The sequence below is a fragment of the Anabrus simplex genome, chromosome 12 (assembly GCF_040414725.1).
Source record: "Anabrus simplex isolate iqAnaSimp1 chromosome 12, ASM4041472v1, whole genome shotgun sequence".
In the NCBI taxonomy this organism is placed as follows: domain Eukaryota; kingdom Metazoa; phylum Arthropoda; class Insecta; order Orthoptera; family Tettigoniidae; genus Anabrus; species Anabrus simplex.
In genome coordinates, this window is record NC_090276.1 from 12,401,541 (window position 1) to 12,415,335 (window position 13,795).

The 13,795-nt window shown below is 38.5% G+C and overlaps 1 protein-coding gene across 1 annotated transcript in view; it reads left to right on the forward strand.

Moving 5' to 3' along the window:
* LOC136884399 (histone acetyltransferase p300-like) overlaps positions 1–13,795 on the forward strand; it is a 185,372-nt gene that overhangs the window by 77,868 nt on the left and 93,709 nt on the right. Inside the window, 1 exon segment of the mRNA XM_068229923.1 lies at positions 1,401–1,629. Coding sequence (XP_068086024.1) covers positions 1,401–1,629 — 229 coding nt within the window.

Sequence of the window (13,795 nt, forward strand, 5' to 3'; positions counted from 1 at the left end):
ACTTGCTCGGAAAGTGCATCATGGTTTATCAAAATTTTCTGTGATGAGGGGAGGAAGTATCTCCCTTCTGTGTGCATTGCAACACAGTACAGTGACCCCCCACCGTTGTACGACTTCCCGATTGGCACTTCTCTCCTTGAAAACCAGAAGTCCATTTGGGCTCGGCATTAAAAAAATGCAGTTTCATCGGCATTGACAATATTGTTCGGTGTGTACGAATTTATTATATGAGTCACACTTTTTCACCAACTGTTGGCATTGCTTAAAATTTTGCATACAAAAGAATTAAGATTTCACACAAATTTAGCAAATATGAAGCACACTGTAGGCACACCGAAGTGAAAAGTTACCCCTGCAAGTTCCGGAAGATGCGTTCTATCACAACATGGAGAAATTTTGAATTTAAATTACTCTGTAAAATGTAATGGCAGTTTTGAATTAAAAGTCTGAATTTCTGTGATGGGACAGACATTGTTCTTCAAATTATGAATTAATCCGTATTTCGAACGAAACAATTTAAATAACATGCAAATCTGTATCCCATGTTTCCAGGAATGAGGCGGAATTTTGAATTAACCAATTTTAGAATTATCAAGGTTCTACTGTATAACGCCTCCTATATTCTTTTATGTACACCTGGTTTGAGGGTTTTTTCATAAGTTATGGCAACGGTGTCATATCTTCCGAGAAATTAGTGACAGTGTAAATCCACTGTATGCGATTGACAATTACTGGAATGTGCTTCTAAATGCTAACACCAAGTATCTGAGCTAATGGCAAGGGGCAATCGAAAGATAAGTAAATAGAAATAGTTTTATTATGAAAAAATGAGCATAAATCCAGCTGTAAGTCCTGTTGTAAAATTTGGAATATTGTCAACTGAGAAATAACTCGTAGGTGTGTATAATTTATGCATAGTGCAGCAATGCCCGTCTTTTGTTGACACCTTTTTTAATGGCCACCGACCCCTCTGGAACATTTAACAGCTGCTACATGTCTGTGTTTGAAGGCCTCGATAGTTGTCACCAAACACGTTCCTTAACTCTGCATGACACTGACATGAATATTTACTGTGGAAAGCTGCAATTTTGTTTTCACTCATGACCTTTGTTTACATCCATCTTGGAGCATGGCTTGTTGCGCACTAAATTTTTCGTTTGTTGTTATCTAACCACCAATACACACGAACACCATCTCCATTCTGTAGAACGTGACACAGGTTTTGTAATCTGTAAACTATATTTACCGTACTATGGCATGTTTGGAAGATAAAAAACATTTGCTGTGATTTATGAACTCACCCCTATATTATTCCACCATGAGGGTAATGCAGTCACTTCATGGCATCATCCTTTGTTAGTTAGGAATATAATGTGTCTTAAATCCCATGTTTCTTTCAGGATGATGATTCTCCTCCTCCTACTACCAAGGGTAAATTAGACAACATGCAGACAGAGTCTGAGCATGAATCCATGAAACTTGAAGTCAGGGAAGAAATGGAGATTAACCATAGGCATGAAGCTGGTGGTGGCAAGGATATGGGTCAAGATACAATCAAGACCATACCAAAGGCTAAACCTATCCAGGGAGAAAGCGGACCTGGCGGGACAGAGAAGAAAAAGAAATGCTGTGAGTAATTTGAATTTTTTGAACACACTGAACATATGCTGTGTTTCTTGTGACAGCTGGTGTTATCAGTGATATCCATACCAGAACAACATACCATGAGTACCGTCTTTTCTCACATAATTAACGCCCTTGCATAATTTACGCATCCCAATATTTTAGGGTCCAAAGTGGACAAAAAGAAATGTTCACGTATTTGATGCATCCACTTCTTCAAACATCCATCACACAGCTCCGGATGTGTTTTGAAATAAAGATGTCAACTACTCAGGTAGCAGCCCACCTATTGCGAAACCAGGCATTCCAAATGCCGGGCAAGGTGCTATTATCAGCCAATAGAAAATACCACTGCACTAGTTCAGTGAGAGAATCAGTGCAGAAGTGACTTGTGATGCTCTATTCCTGTCTGGTATAAACGTATTTTATTAGTGTTTTGGGTACAGGACATGCGTTTTCTGTAATCACTAAATTATTTGTTAGTCCACAGTGAGCAAGTATTCGAGTAATAGTGCATCATATAAACTCGCAGTGATCAGTTACGCCGAAACATACGGGAATAGGGCAAGTATTCAGTGTCCTAATGCAATGTGCGCTACCATGGTTACCATACCGTTGTAACAGAGAAGTGCACTTCAAGTTACCAGCAAGTCTCGCAAAGCATTTCGCCGACCAAAAAATGGCAAGTTTCCAAAAGTAGGAGAGGATCTGCTTAAATGTACGATTTTGTTACGCTGCATTGGATATGCCGTTTCTCAAAATGCTGTATTTCAAAGGACGATAAATAGCTGCTCCACATGGAATCAGTGTCTCGGATTTGACATCTAAAAAGTTCCTTAATTTAATTCATATAATTGCAATAATTAGCTTCATGAAGAGAAATGGACTTTCTCTTCGACAAAGAACAACATTATGCCACAAAATGCGGAATGATTTTAACCAAGTTCTGGAAAATTTATAATGTCCAATAACGGACCATTTATATTGGTATTATAAATTTACTCATTCAGGACAAATATTTCATATTCTCTATGGGAATCAACATCTATATCATCTGATGGCCAAGCAGGCATCAATTTTTGCTGATGAGACAAAGTCTCTTAGTGCATTGGCACTGCCGGTGGCTCCAGTTAGCCTACGCAGTGGCCTCCACGGTATGCACTAGCCAGCGTATTGGTAGGTGTGCTAGGTACCAACTGATGAGCCCACCCTAGCACACGAGGGCGAAACGCTGGCAACCAAGAATGAGTTAGCAGGAAAATTTATAATGTCCAATAACGGACCATTTATATTGGTACTATGCCACAAAGTCGAACAATTATTAAGAAAGGAATGTCGAGTGTTATTGTACGCGCTACCAGAAGCAAAAAAGTACGATGTACTCTGCAATACTTGTTGTAACAGGTGATGGCAGAAAGCTTGTACCTTATGTTGATCTAAAAACGAAAAACAATGCCTAAAGTAAAATCTCCACAAGGTGTACACGTTCGTATCCAAGACAAAGGGTGGATGGACATGTCACTTGTACAAGATTGGATGTGAACTGTTTGAGGAAATATAGCAGAGGTCCCTCCGATTTCCGGCCCTTCTCATGTTGGACAGTTTTCTTTCTTTGCCGGTATGTCATTATGTACTTACATGAATTGTACTTTTATTAGTACATGTTTATTTTACTTCAGGTCGTAACGGGAAGAATGTTTTCCAGTGTCGGATTCAACCCCACATGTCCAGTTTACCTGATGTACCCTATTTGACTTTTCAGAAAGAATCTCACACTGGAATTTTCCGCCAAATGACGATTACCCACAAAGGAGTTTAACCTATTGCATGTATATTCAGTTTGATGTACCTCTTAAATATAAATAATTGTAAATAATTTTTTTAATATCTGAATTCCTCGAATAATTTTTACATCCAATGTTTCTGCATGTATTTTTCATTTAAAAAAGTACATTATTTGCAGGAGAAAATACGGTAATTCATTTGATTTCTCAGTATCATGTTGTATAATAATCCTTATGATACGTTATCCTGTTGCCATGTATGGACAAACCTCAACCTACTTGATGGGAAGCCTGCAAAGACTGCAAACTCAATGTAGTTCAGAATGAATTAGTAGATGAAAACGACAAATGGTCAATTCGTGTAATGGCGTTTGCTGATTCTTACACAAATACCGATTACGGTTTATATGTACTTTAGACTTCAGTAAATAAATAACAAATCACAGGAGTTTACTTTAATTACATTTCCTTTACATTTGTAATTATTTCACCAAAATCTGTTTTTATTTCAGTATGTTCGTCATTCAAATGGGAGCTGTATTTTGATAGAGTTGATGTGGTTCATTTGTGAAAAGAGTTACACAAATAAGTACTTAGGCTGATTGAAAGGTTTCAGGAAATTGCCTGAGGCATGGCTTCATGAATGTTTTGTTCAGATCCAGGAAAAGAATGCTGTGGGCACTCCTCCATTGTGTGTCCAATGGCTGGTGAGTCAGCCCCAACATCAAGGAGAATTTCAGGTCTTCCAACTTGCCTTCCCGTTTACTACAATGTGATACCATCTATGCAACATGCGCTGCACAAATTTCTAACACACTGTTGGATGGCATTAAAGAAGTTCCAACTTGAAGTTGATCTGCTCATAAGAGATTCCCTTCCCATCCAAATACTTAATTATTTTCCCCCTTTCTCCACAATTAGTTTTGCAGTTTCTCAGATCTGACTGAATGGTAAGATGTATTGGATTCAAGAGGAGAAAGAATATTAATAAAGCATTATGATAAAAATAAAAATTAAATTCACCTCATTGAAAAAGAAACAATCCCACCCCAGAAAGAAGAGAACCTACGGCCCTCATGAACTGATAAATAACAAGGAATACAAAGAATAAACTAGGAATATGAAAATAACAGACGATCTAGAGGAAGTAATCCCCCAATTGAAACGAATAGCTGTACAAGTAGACTCAATAAATACAAGGAAAAAGCATCAATGGTGGAACGGTAAATGTGAAAAAACAGTGGAAGATTCACACGAAGCCTGCTTAAGGTATCAGAGCCAAAAACTGAAAGAATCACGCTTGGAACTCATGAAACAAAAGATAATCCAAGAAATAATGAGGGTTAAACTCCAATAACAAAAAGATATACTTCTAATGATAAAAACAAAAGGAAAGAAAACAAATTCAAGGGATTACTACAAAATATTTAGTAGACACCTAGAAAGGGATGATCCTCCAACATTAATGTTAAAAGACAAGGTGGCCCATAGCAATAGAAAAAATACAGTCATTTTAAGAGAAACATTTAACAAATACAGTAGAGCCTCAATTATCCGACCTAAACGGGACCTGGAGTATGTCGGATCAGCGAAAATGTCGGATAATACAGAATTACTTTGAAAATTAACTAAAACAAACAGGAAGGCCATACTGTATTACTAAAACAATAACATGTTTTACAGCACTCTATTTATTAAATTATCAGTTCAATTGTACAGTACATGCAGTATTGAACGAAAACATTCCAAGTATCTTATGAAAAGAAACTTGCCAACAATCAAGGATGAAAGGAGTTTCCGCCGATATTTCCTCCTCAGTGTTTCCAGCACACCTTGGTCCATTGGCTGGCATAATGACGTCACGTTATGAGGGAGGAACATGAATTTGATGTCATCACTTCTAAGTTGCTGTTCATTTGGGTGTGATGGAGCGTTGTCTAGTTGAAGAAAAGGGTTTCTAGGGAGAGTTTTTGAAGCTAGAAATTTTTCTACACCTGGAACAAACTGTGTAACAAAACAGTCTTTAAAGATGTCAGCAGACATCCAGGCAGCCTTCTGATTCGTGTAATGGACTGGAAGGGCATTAGCAGAAATATTTTTAAGTGCCCTAGGCTTCTTTGCTTTACCAATCATAAGCAATTTTCCTTTTAAGTACCCAGTAACATTACTACAGGCAAGAACAGTAAATCTTTCCTTACTACGCTTGTAGCCAAGTGCAGACGTCTCAGCTTGGGCTGCGAGAGTTTTTGATGGCAGCATCTTGAAATTCAGCCCAGTCTCATCACAATTAAAAATCTGATAACCGGTTAATCCCTCAGCAAGTATTATTACTTGACATTCCTTTTTAAATTTCACAACCTCATCGGATTTAGCTGACAGTTTTTCTCCACAGCTACTAAGCTGCCTAATGCCGTACCGTTTTTTCCACCGATGAAACCACTCAGCACTGGCAGTAAATTTAGGGTCCCCTTCATTAAACTCCTTCTGGAAATACATCGCCTTTTCTTGCAGAATGGGGCCAGATATTGGCAGGTCCTTTAGTCTCCACCAAAAGTTCAAAATTAAGTATACCATTGTCGGATAACAGGGAATGTCGGATAAGCGAAGGTCGGTTGAGCGAGACTCTACTGTAACTAAACTGCAAAGATCTTCAAACATCTTCAAATAACCACAGAAACCCCAATTAAAACACCAGCAGAAAAAATAAACCCAAACACAATCCATGAAGTCTACAAAGCTTTGAAAGAGCTCAACAACTGCAAATCAAGTGGAGAAGGTTAAACATTTGCAGAACTTTGGAAATATGCAGCAGAACCATTGAAAATATAATTACACCAATGCATAGTGAAAATCTGGAACAAGCACTTTGGGCTGCAGCTATAATACATCCATTACACAAAAAAAAAAAAAAAAAAAAAAAATTAAAACAGGAGAAAAGTCAAATCCATACAACTGTAGAAGAATTTTCCTTTTGGATTGCACACATAAAGTCATGTTAAGAATTCTACACAATCCTTCTAAGCATCTGCTTGAACTGGATCTAGCGGATTACCAAGGAGGATTTATGCCCTGGAGAAGCTACCCAAAGCAGATAATCACCTTGAAATTAGTAATGGATGTCTTCAAAAAAGGCAAAACAACCAGTTGTAACCTTTGTAGACTTCTAAAAAGCATATGATTGTATCCACAGATCTTCAATGATGAAGATAACAAGTAATTTTGGACTTCATCCCAAATTAATAAAAATGATAAAATTAACCCTAACAACAAATCCAAAGAAAAATCCAGAGGGGAAATAACTGAGTCATTTAGGATTAAAACAGGGTTAAGACAGGGAGATGGTTTATCACTTTTTCTTTTAATCTGTGTTCTAGAATATATATGATGAGGGAATGGTAGAAGTAAATATCTAAAACATAAAAATTGGAACCAAGGAAGATGAAATAAACTTAAAATTGCTTGGAATTCGTGGACAATGTAGTGTTACTATCTAATAACATTCTAGAAGCCAGAAATCAAATACAGTAACAAGTATACAAAATATGAGCACAAAAAATAGTACTCCAGATATCATTCGAAAATACTGAGATGATAATAATAGCAGATCCACTAGTAATAAACCACATAACAGTAAATAACAGGAAAGGAAAAACAGTGGAACAGTTTAAATACTTAGGAGATAACATACGACTTGGACGAGAAGCCTGCTTGGCACGAAAGAACTAATAAAATATAAAAGCTCAAAAATGAACATGGTTAACATACTAGAAAATTATCCATCTATCAAAACAAAATTAAAACCTTACAAGACAGTGGTTCAAACAGAGCTGACATACGGAAGCAAAACTCTTCTTAAAGTCACTCAGGCAAACGGAATTGACAAAACCCTAAAAGTAGAGAGAAGAATAGCTAGAACATGCATAAATGAAAAATATCAAAAAGATGGACAATGGTGGATAGTGCCAAGTGAAGTGGTGGTCAGAGAATAGAGCCCATCACAGATACTGTATGGAAGAAGAGGATCTCTTTTTTATGGCCACATTATGAGGACACCAGAAACCAAATTACCAAGAAAAATTATAGAGAAACTCTGAAATCTGCAGCAACAAGTAGGATGGATTAAGGAAATTAAAGAGGGTAGAAGAAAAGGCCAGGAGTTAGACAAGGTTGTCCTCTATCACCGTATTTATTTAATATGTTCATTGAGGAAGCTATTCAGATCACGAAGGAGAAGACAAAGGGGATAAAAGTCAATGGTGAAAGGATACATTGTATCAGATTTGCAGATGACATCGTATTAATTGCAGACTCAGAAAAAGACATGAATATTTTGCTGAAAGTCATCTCAGGCACTCTTAAACTATGGAAATTAAAAGTAAACAAATGGAAAACGAAAGTAATGGTAGTACGGAAAAATATGGAAGAAATTAAAACCAATGTAAACATTGATGATGCCAGAATTGATCAGGTGAAACAATTCTGTTATCTTGGTAGTATGATAACAGAGGATAATAGATGCTTCCTGGAAGTAAAGAGAAGAATAGCATTGGCAAAACAGGCATTTATGAGCAAGAAAAAGATTTTAACCAGCACACACATGAAAATAGATGTCAGAAAGTCCTTTGAAAATCATTTGTATGGAGTACACTTCAGTATGGAAGTGAGAGTTGGACTCTGGGTAAATTAGAAAGGAATCGACTTGAAGCTGCTGAAATGTTGATATGGCGGAAAATGACCAGAACGAGCTGGACGGAAAGAAAAACCAATCTGGAAGTCTTAAGGGAAGTTAAATAAGAGAGAAGATTTTTAAACGAAATGGAAAAGAGGAAATTAAAATTTATTGGACATGTCATGAGACACAATACCTTCATCACTAACATACTTGAAGGGAAAGTGCTGGGAAAAAAAGGCAGAGGAAGACCTAGGATGAGGTATTTGGACGACATCAAGAAAAGTTAGGTTGTGTCTATTACATGGAAGTGAAATGAACAGCCAATGAGAGAAAAGAGTGGTCGCATCGACAAGGCATTAGCCTTTAGAAGGTAGGTAGGTAGGTAGGTAGGTAGGTCGGTCGGTCTGTAACTTTTTAAAAAACAAAGGCATTGACACCCAAGAATGTGAGCAAGTAGAATCAAAAATCACTTAAAATCTTTTAGAATATTAATTCCATTTGAGATGTTAAACCTTGTGAACGAACCACAGTTCTGGCCAAATGGAATCCAGGTACGAAGATTCAATTTTCGGAGAATTAACTTCCCACGGATCATGCTTCAGTGACAGCGCTTACGACGATAGAATAAACAACAGCAGAATCGTTCATAAGGGATCACTTCATATGACTGAAAAGAAAATAGATTTACTTTTATGGAACATAGGAGGATTAAGAAGCATTCTCAGTAATGCACCTGAGGATTTATGCTTAAATAATAACATTATCGTAGCAACGGAAACATTTTTATTGGAGCCGCTTGAGATGCCAGGCTATTACACAATACACTCATACGCCAAGCATAAAAGCTTAGGAAGACCACAAGGAGGAGTCTCCATTATATTCAATGATGCAACAGGGAAAATTCAAGATATTGTAAAGGAAGAAAACATGATAATTTTGACGTTTACTGATTTAACAATAATTGGGATGTACATCAAATACGGAACCTCGGTCGAAGACACAGTAGAACAGATAATAAGCGCCCTTTCACTAGTCAAAACTGAAAATAATGTCATCATGGCAGGAGACTTGAATTGTAGACTAGATAAGCCAAAATTCAAAACAACAATGATGTTGGATATCATGCTAGAGGAAGGGTACACTCTCATCAACAAGGCAGAAGAAATAACGTATATTGCTTACAACGGTAAAAATACTATAGACTTAGTCGTCTACAGAGGAAATAATATATGTGCCGTAAAACAACTTGGTGTATGGACATCAGCAAACACCCCACTGACAAAACATGTACCAATACGTACCAGCTTCGTCTTTATGACAAGTAATGATACTAAACGACCAGCATCATGACTTGCACAAACTCTAAAGAAGTTTAAATATATCGGACTTAATCAACAACAGACAGGCTCTAGATGACGCAAAAAAGATACTTGACAGAAAATAACATTAAATACCATTGAGATACTCTAAATGCTGCAGCAATGCCAGTCAGAAGGAGGAAGAGTAAACCCTGCTTCGATACAGAATTCTACCATTCCTGGAGAGAAACATTAGATGCCTTGCATTTAGCTAATATCACCTCCACTAAAGTTCTCTTAGAAGAATATGTGAGGAAGAGAAAGGAATACAAGAAACTTCTAAAGCATAAGAAGTCACAGTTTATCGAGAAGGAAGCGTTATTAGAGGCACAGGAAGCCTGCAAAACCCCATCATTGCTTTTAAAGGAAGACCAATTACTACACATGGTGAGGTCCCGAGGGACAAGTGGGAGGATCATTTCACGCAGATCTTGAATTCCGAATAAACAGGTACTCTACCCGATACAAGACAATCATTTGAGATCGAGAAGATCTCCTTATTCACAGCAAACAAAATAGAATTGGCAATAAAGAAGACAATAAAGCTGCAGCCGCAGATATGATTTATAATGAGGAACTAAAAGATTCGACAGATGTGCTAATCAAATTTGGACAGAACTATTCAACAAATGTTTAACCACAAGTGAGATTCCAGAAGAATGGAGAAAATCTGTAATAAAATTACTCTGTAAGAGAAAAGGTGATGCTATCTTATCGTGGAATAGCTTTGGAAAACAATATTTTTCAAATCTATGCAAAATTACTACCATTATTATTTAGGTGAATAAACAATTACAAAACAAAGAAACTTCCCGACTCTATGCCGGAAACAGCCGACTTGCCAGCTGAAACATATTATGCCACCAAACAGCCGGCTGCAAGGTCCTGATCATCTATGAAGTTGAACAAATTTAATAACCAGCTAGGTGTTGTGGGAGGGGGCCTGACACACGCACACAGAGGCATTGCGATACCATGTGTTGGCATAAAATTGAAAGTTATTTTTATTTTTACCTTTATATGAGCTAAACATTGTTTTATCGTGTCACTCATAATTATTACATCGCATTATTAGAACTTAGCACAAGAATGAGGAGACACGAAATAAAATTCTCGTGGGGAAAGAAACTGTTGACGTTTAGATGTGCTTGTGTTGCTACTGCGCCTTTATCACTCGCACGTAATACCCCAGTAGTTTCCCATGCACTCATTTCTGCAACTTCGAACCTGCGTTTCTTTTCTTCATTTCCTATAGCATGAAGAGGATTAAAGCAGGAAAATAAACTCAATACCGGCTTGTCCATGCGGTACTTGAGAAGCAGCTAGAAACTACGCCTGTTGCCATGACAACCAGTAGGAATGCAGGGGCGATATAGGCCAATGAATAGGTTCTAAGAATCTCTAAGAATAAGTTGCCGGATTTCCCATTTGCTGCCATTAACTTGAAGCAGGTGTCTGGGAGTGTGAGGAAGATAGAAAACACATGCTAACGAACTGTAGTATATGTCTTGTCTTTTCATCTTGTAAGCCTAAGCTACGGATTGCCAAGCGTAGTGTAGCATCGTAATTAGTCTGAATAGAAGTCAGTGAAGTTAGTTGTATTTATAACATCAACATATGAACGTTTAAGTTAAAATGAGCGGAACTCAGAGGAAAGTGATCAAGCGAAAGGCACTAAAAATTAAAGACAAAGTGGAGATTATAACGAAAGTGGAGTCATCTACACTTTCCCTTGTTGCTTTGGCAAAGGAGCTGGGGATGCCGCTGTCTACTTTGAATGACATTATAGCAAAGAAAGAAGAGATTTTGGCTTTGCGGAGAATACTTCAGCAAATTGCAAGAAAGTTAAATCTGGAAAGTACGATGAAGTAGAACAAGCTCTTCTAATGTGATTTAAACAGCAGCAGAGTTTAAACATACCTTTGAGCGGGACTATTGTGAAGGAGAAAGCTGTTGCTATTTGCTTTACGTTGCACCGGCACAGATAGGTCTTATGGTGATGATGGGACAGGAAAGGCCTAGAAGTGGGAAGGAAGCGGCCATGGCCTCAATTAAGGTACAGCCCCAGCATTTGCCTGGTGTGAAAATGGGAAACCACGTAAAACCATCTCCAGGGCTGCCGACAGTGGGGTCCGAACCCACTATCTCCCCGGATGCAAGCACACAGCTGCGCATTCCTAACTGCATGGGCAACGCGCCTGGTGAAGGAGAAAGCTGAACGAGCCAGTATCGTTTACAAAACAATTTGTGGTGAAACAGAAAGTGTGAGTGCAGAGGAAAGGGGAGCGTGGAAGGAAACAGTTCTGCCTGCTAAAATAAGCAGTTACAAACCTTGCAACGTTTTTAATCTTGATGAATTTGCACTTTTTTACCAGCTTATCCTGGATGAATCACTAGTTTTGAAGGCAGAATCTTGCCACGGGGGAAAATTAAGTAAATTGCGAGTTAAGGTATTGGTTGGGGCTAATATGGAAGGAATTAAAAAACTACCTCTACTGATGATAGGGAAGTCTTGTTGTTGCTTGTTGTTTTAAGGGGCCTAACATCGAAGGTCATCGGCGATAGGGAAGTCTAGGAAGCCTCATTGTTTCAAAAATGTCAGGACTTTACTGTGCAAGTACACCAGCAACCACTCAGCTTGGATGAAAAGTTCCCTGTTTGAAGATTATATGCAGGCATTAGATGCTGAAAAGGGGAGCCAGAACAGGAAGCTTGTGGTGTTTATGGACCACTGCCCTGCTCATCCCAAGGACTGGCCCCATTTAAGGAACATCAAGGTAGAATTTTTTCGAGCGAATACTACATCGGTACTACAGCGCATGTGTCAAGGAATCGTTGAGGCATTAAAGCAGAGGTACAGTACTGGAAATCAGTTGTGTGCCGTATGCTGCTTTGCATGGAAGCAGGTAAACCCATCTACAAACCATCTCTTTTGGACACAATGCATTTCGTTGCCTCATCATGGGATTCAGTGGAGCCTGTAATAATAGGAAATTGCTTCAAGAAAGCAGGCTTCGGTGGTGGTACCAACAGCTGAAACATGCTAATTTAGCATGGTTTCTAATGTGATTATACCGATGTATCCAAGAGTAGGTATCTGGCTGTTCCTATAGTTATTGTATTTCAACCTTCTGTCGACAGAGGGCAGCTCCCTCTGTCGCGAGCGTGAAGGATCTTTTCTCGGCGAGACCTTTTTAATATCTTCTCCTTGAAGTAAGGTGGGGCTTCTTATGCTGGGGAATGAAGAGATGTGTCACACACACACAGGAGCGGCGTTTTTGCTTTTCTTATGGTGGTTTAATAAGTTTAAAACTATGCAAAACTGCTGCATCATTTGCATGCTTCGATGAATGATATTGACAGTAATGTAACGTTTTAAATTTATTTGATGTATTATCTTTCTTTTAATTATGGCCGACCGTAGTCCATCTCGGTACTCGAGGCGAGAATGGCATGTGTATGAGTTGTGTAGGTGATTGTGGTGCGTCAAAATCTGGTCTCTAATTATTTTAAATGAATTTCTCGATGAAACATTTTGCCATTATTTGGAGGTATGGTCCATGTGTCGGACAGAAGGTCTATTCTAGCCGTACGCAGTATGTAGGTGATGGACCTACGCGTGACCGTGGGGTCACAAACGTCCTACTGTCATTTGCCCTAGGTGGGCTATATATCTACTATTGACGTGAGACCTTACTGATGAAATGTTGAACTGCACTCTACGAGTTGCCTTGATTTTATTTACTTGCACCAATCTGCCGGAATTATTTGCCTTTGGGGGCAAAAGGATCGCGTGATTGAATGAATGTGTAGTTGAATGAGCTGAGTGCCAAGATGACGTATCGGTCTGTTGAATTTATGCCTATTTGTTCCCTATCGTGCCTCCTTTTCTCCTGGGTGCGAAGTCTTTATTTTGTATGGTGTGCATCCTAGTTGTTTACGACCTGGAGCTCGCCATGTTGGTTTATTTCTTTCATGGCCATGTGCAAGTCCATGTTTTCTGTTATTGTTTTGCTTTGCGTTCATTGCTCCATGGAGCATTGTCTTTGCCCCTCGTGGATTATTTCCTTGGCCCGGCAGTTTTCTGATTTAATCACTTTGTTATTTTATCTGCTCCTTGGTGTGTGGGAATCGATATGAGAGGGTATTGTTAAAAAAAAAGAGTGGATATTGAAAATGACTCCCACGCTTGAAATTGCGTTTCTATTCCTCGCCGAAGGAAAGATTGAGGTAATGATATTCAGCTCGCAGTTTTTAGTAGCGAGGTCAGTGGTGGAATAAATGCTATCATCTCAAGAGTTACTGTGCCCTATGCATGTAAGAAAAGATGAGGTCACGAGACGTTGGTACGTTTATCT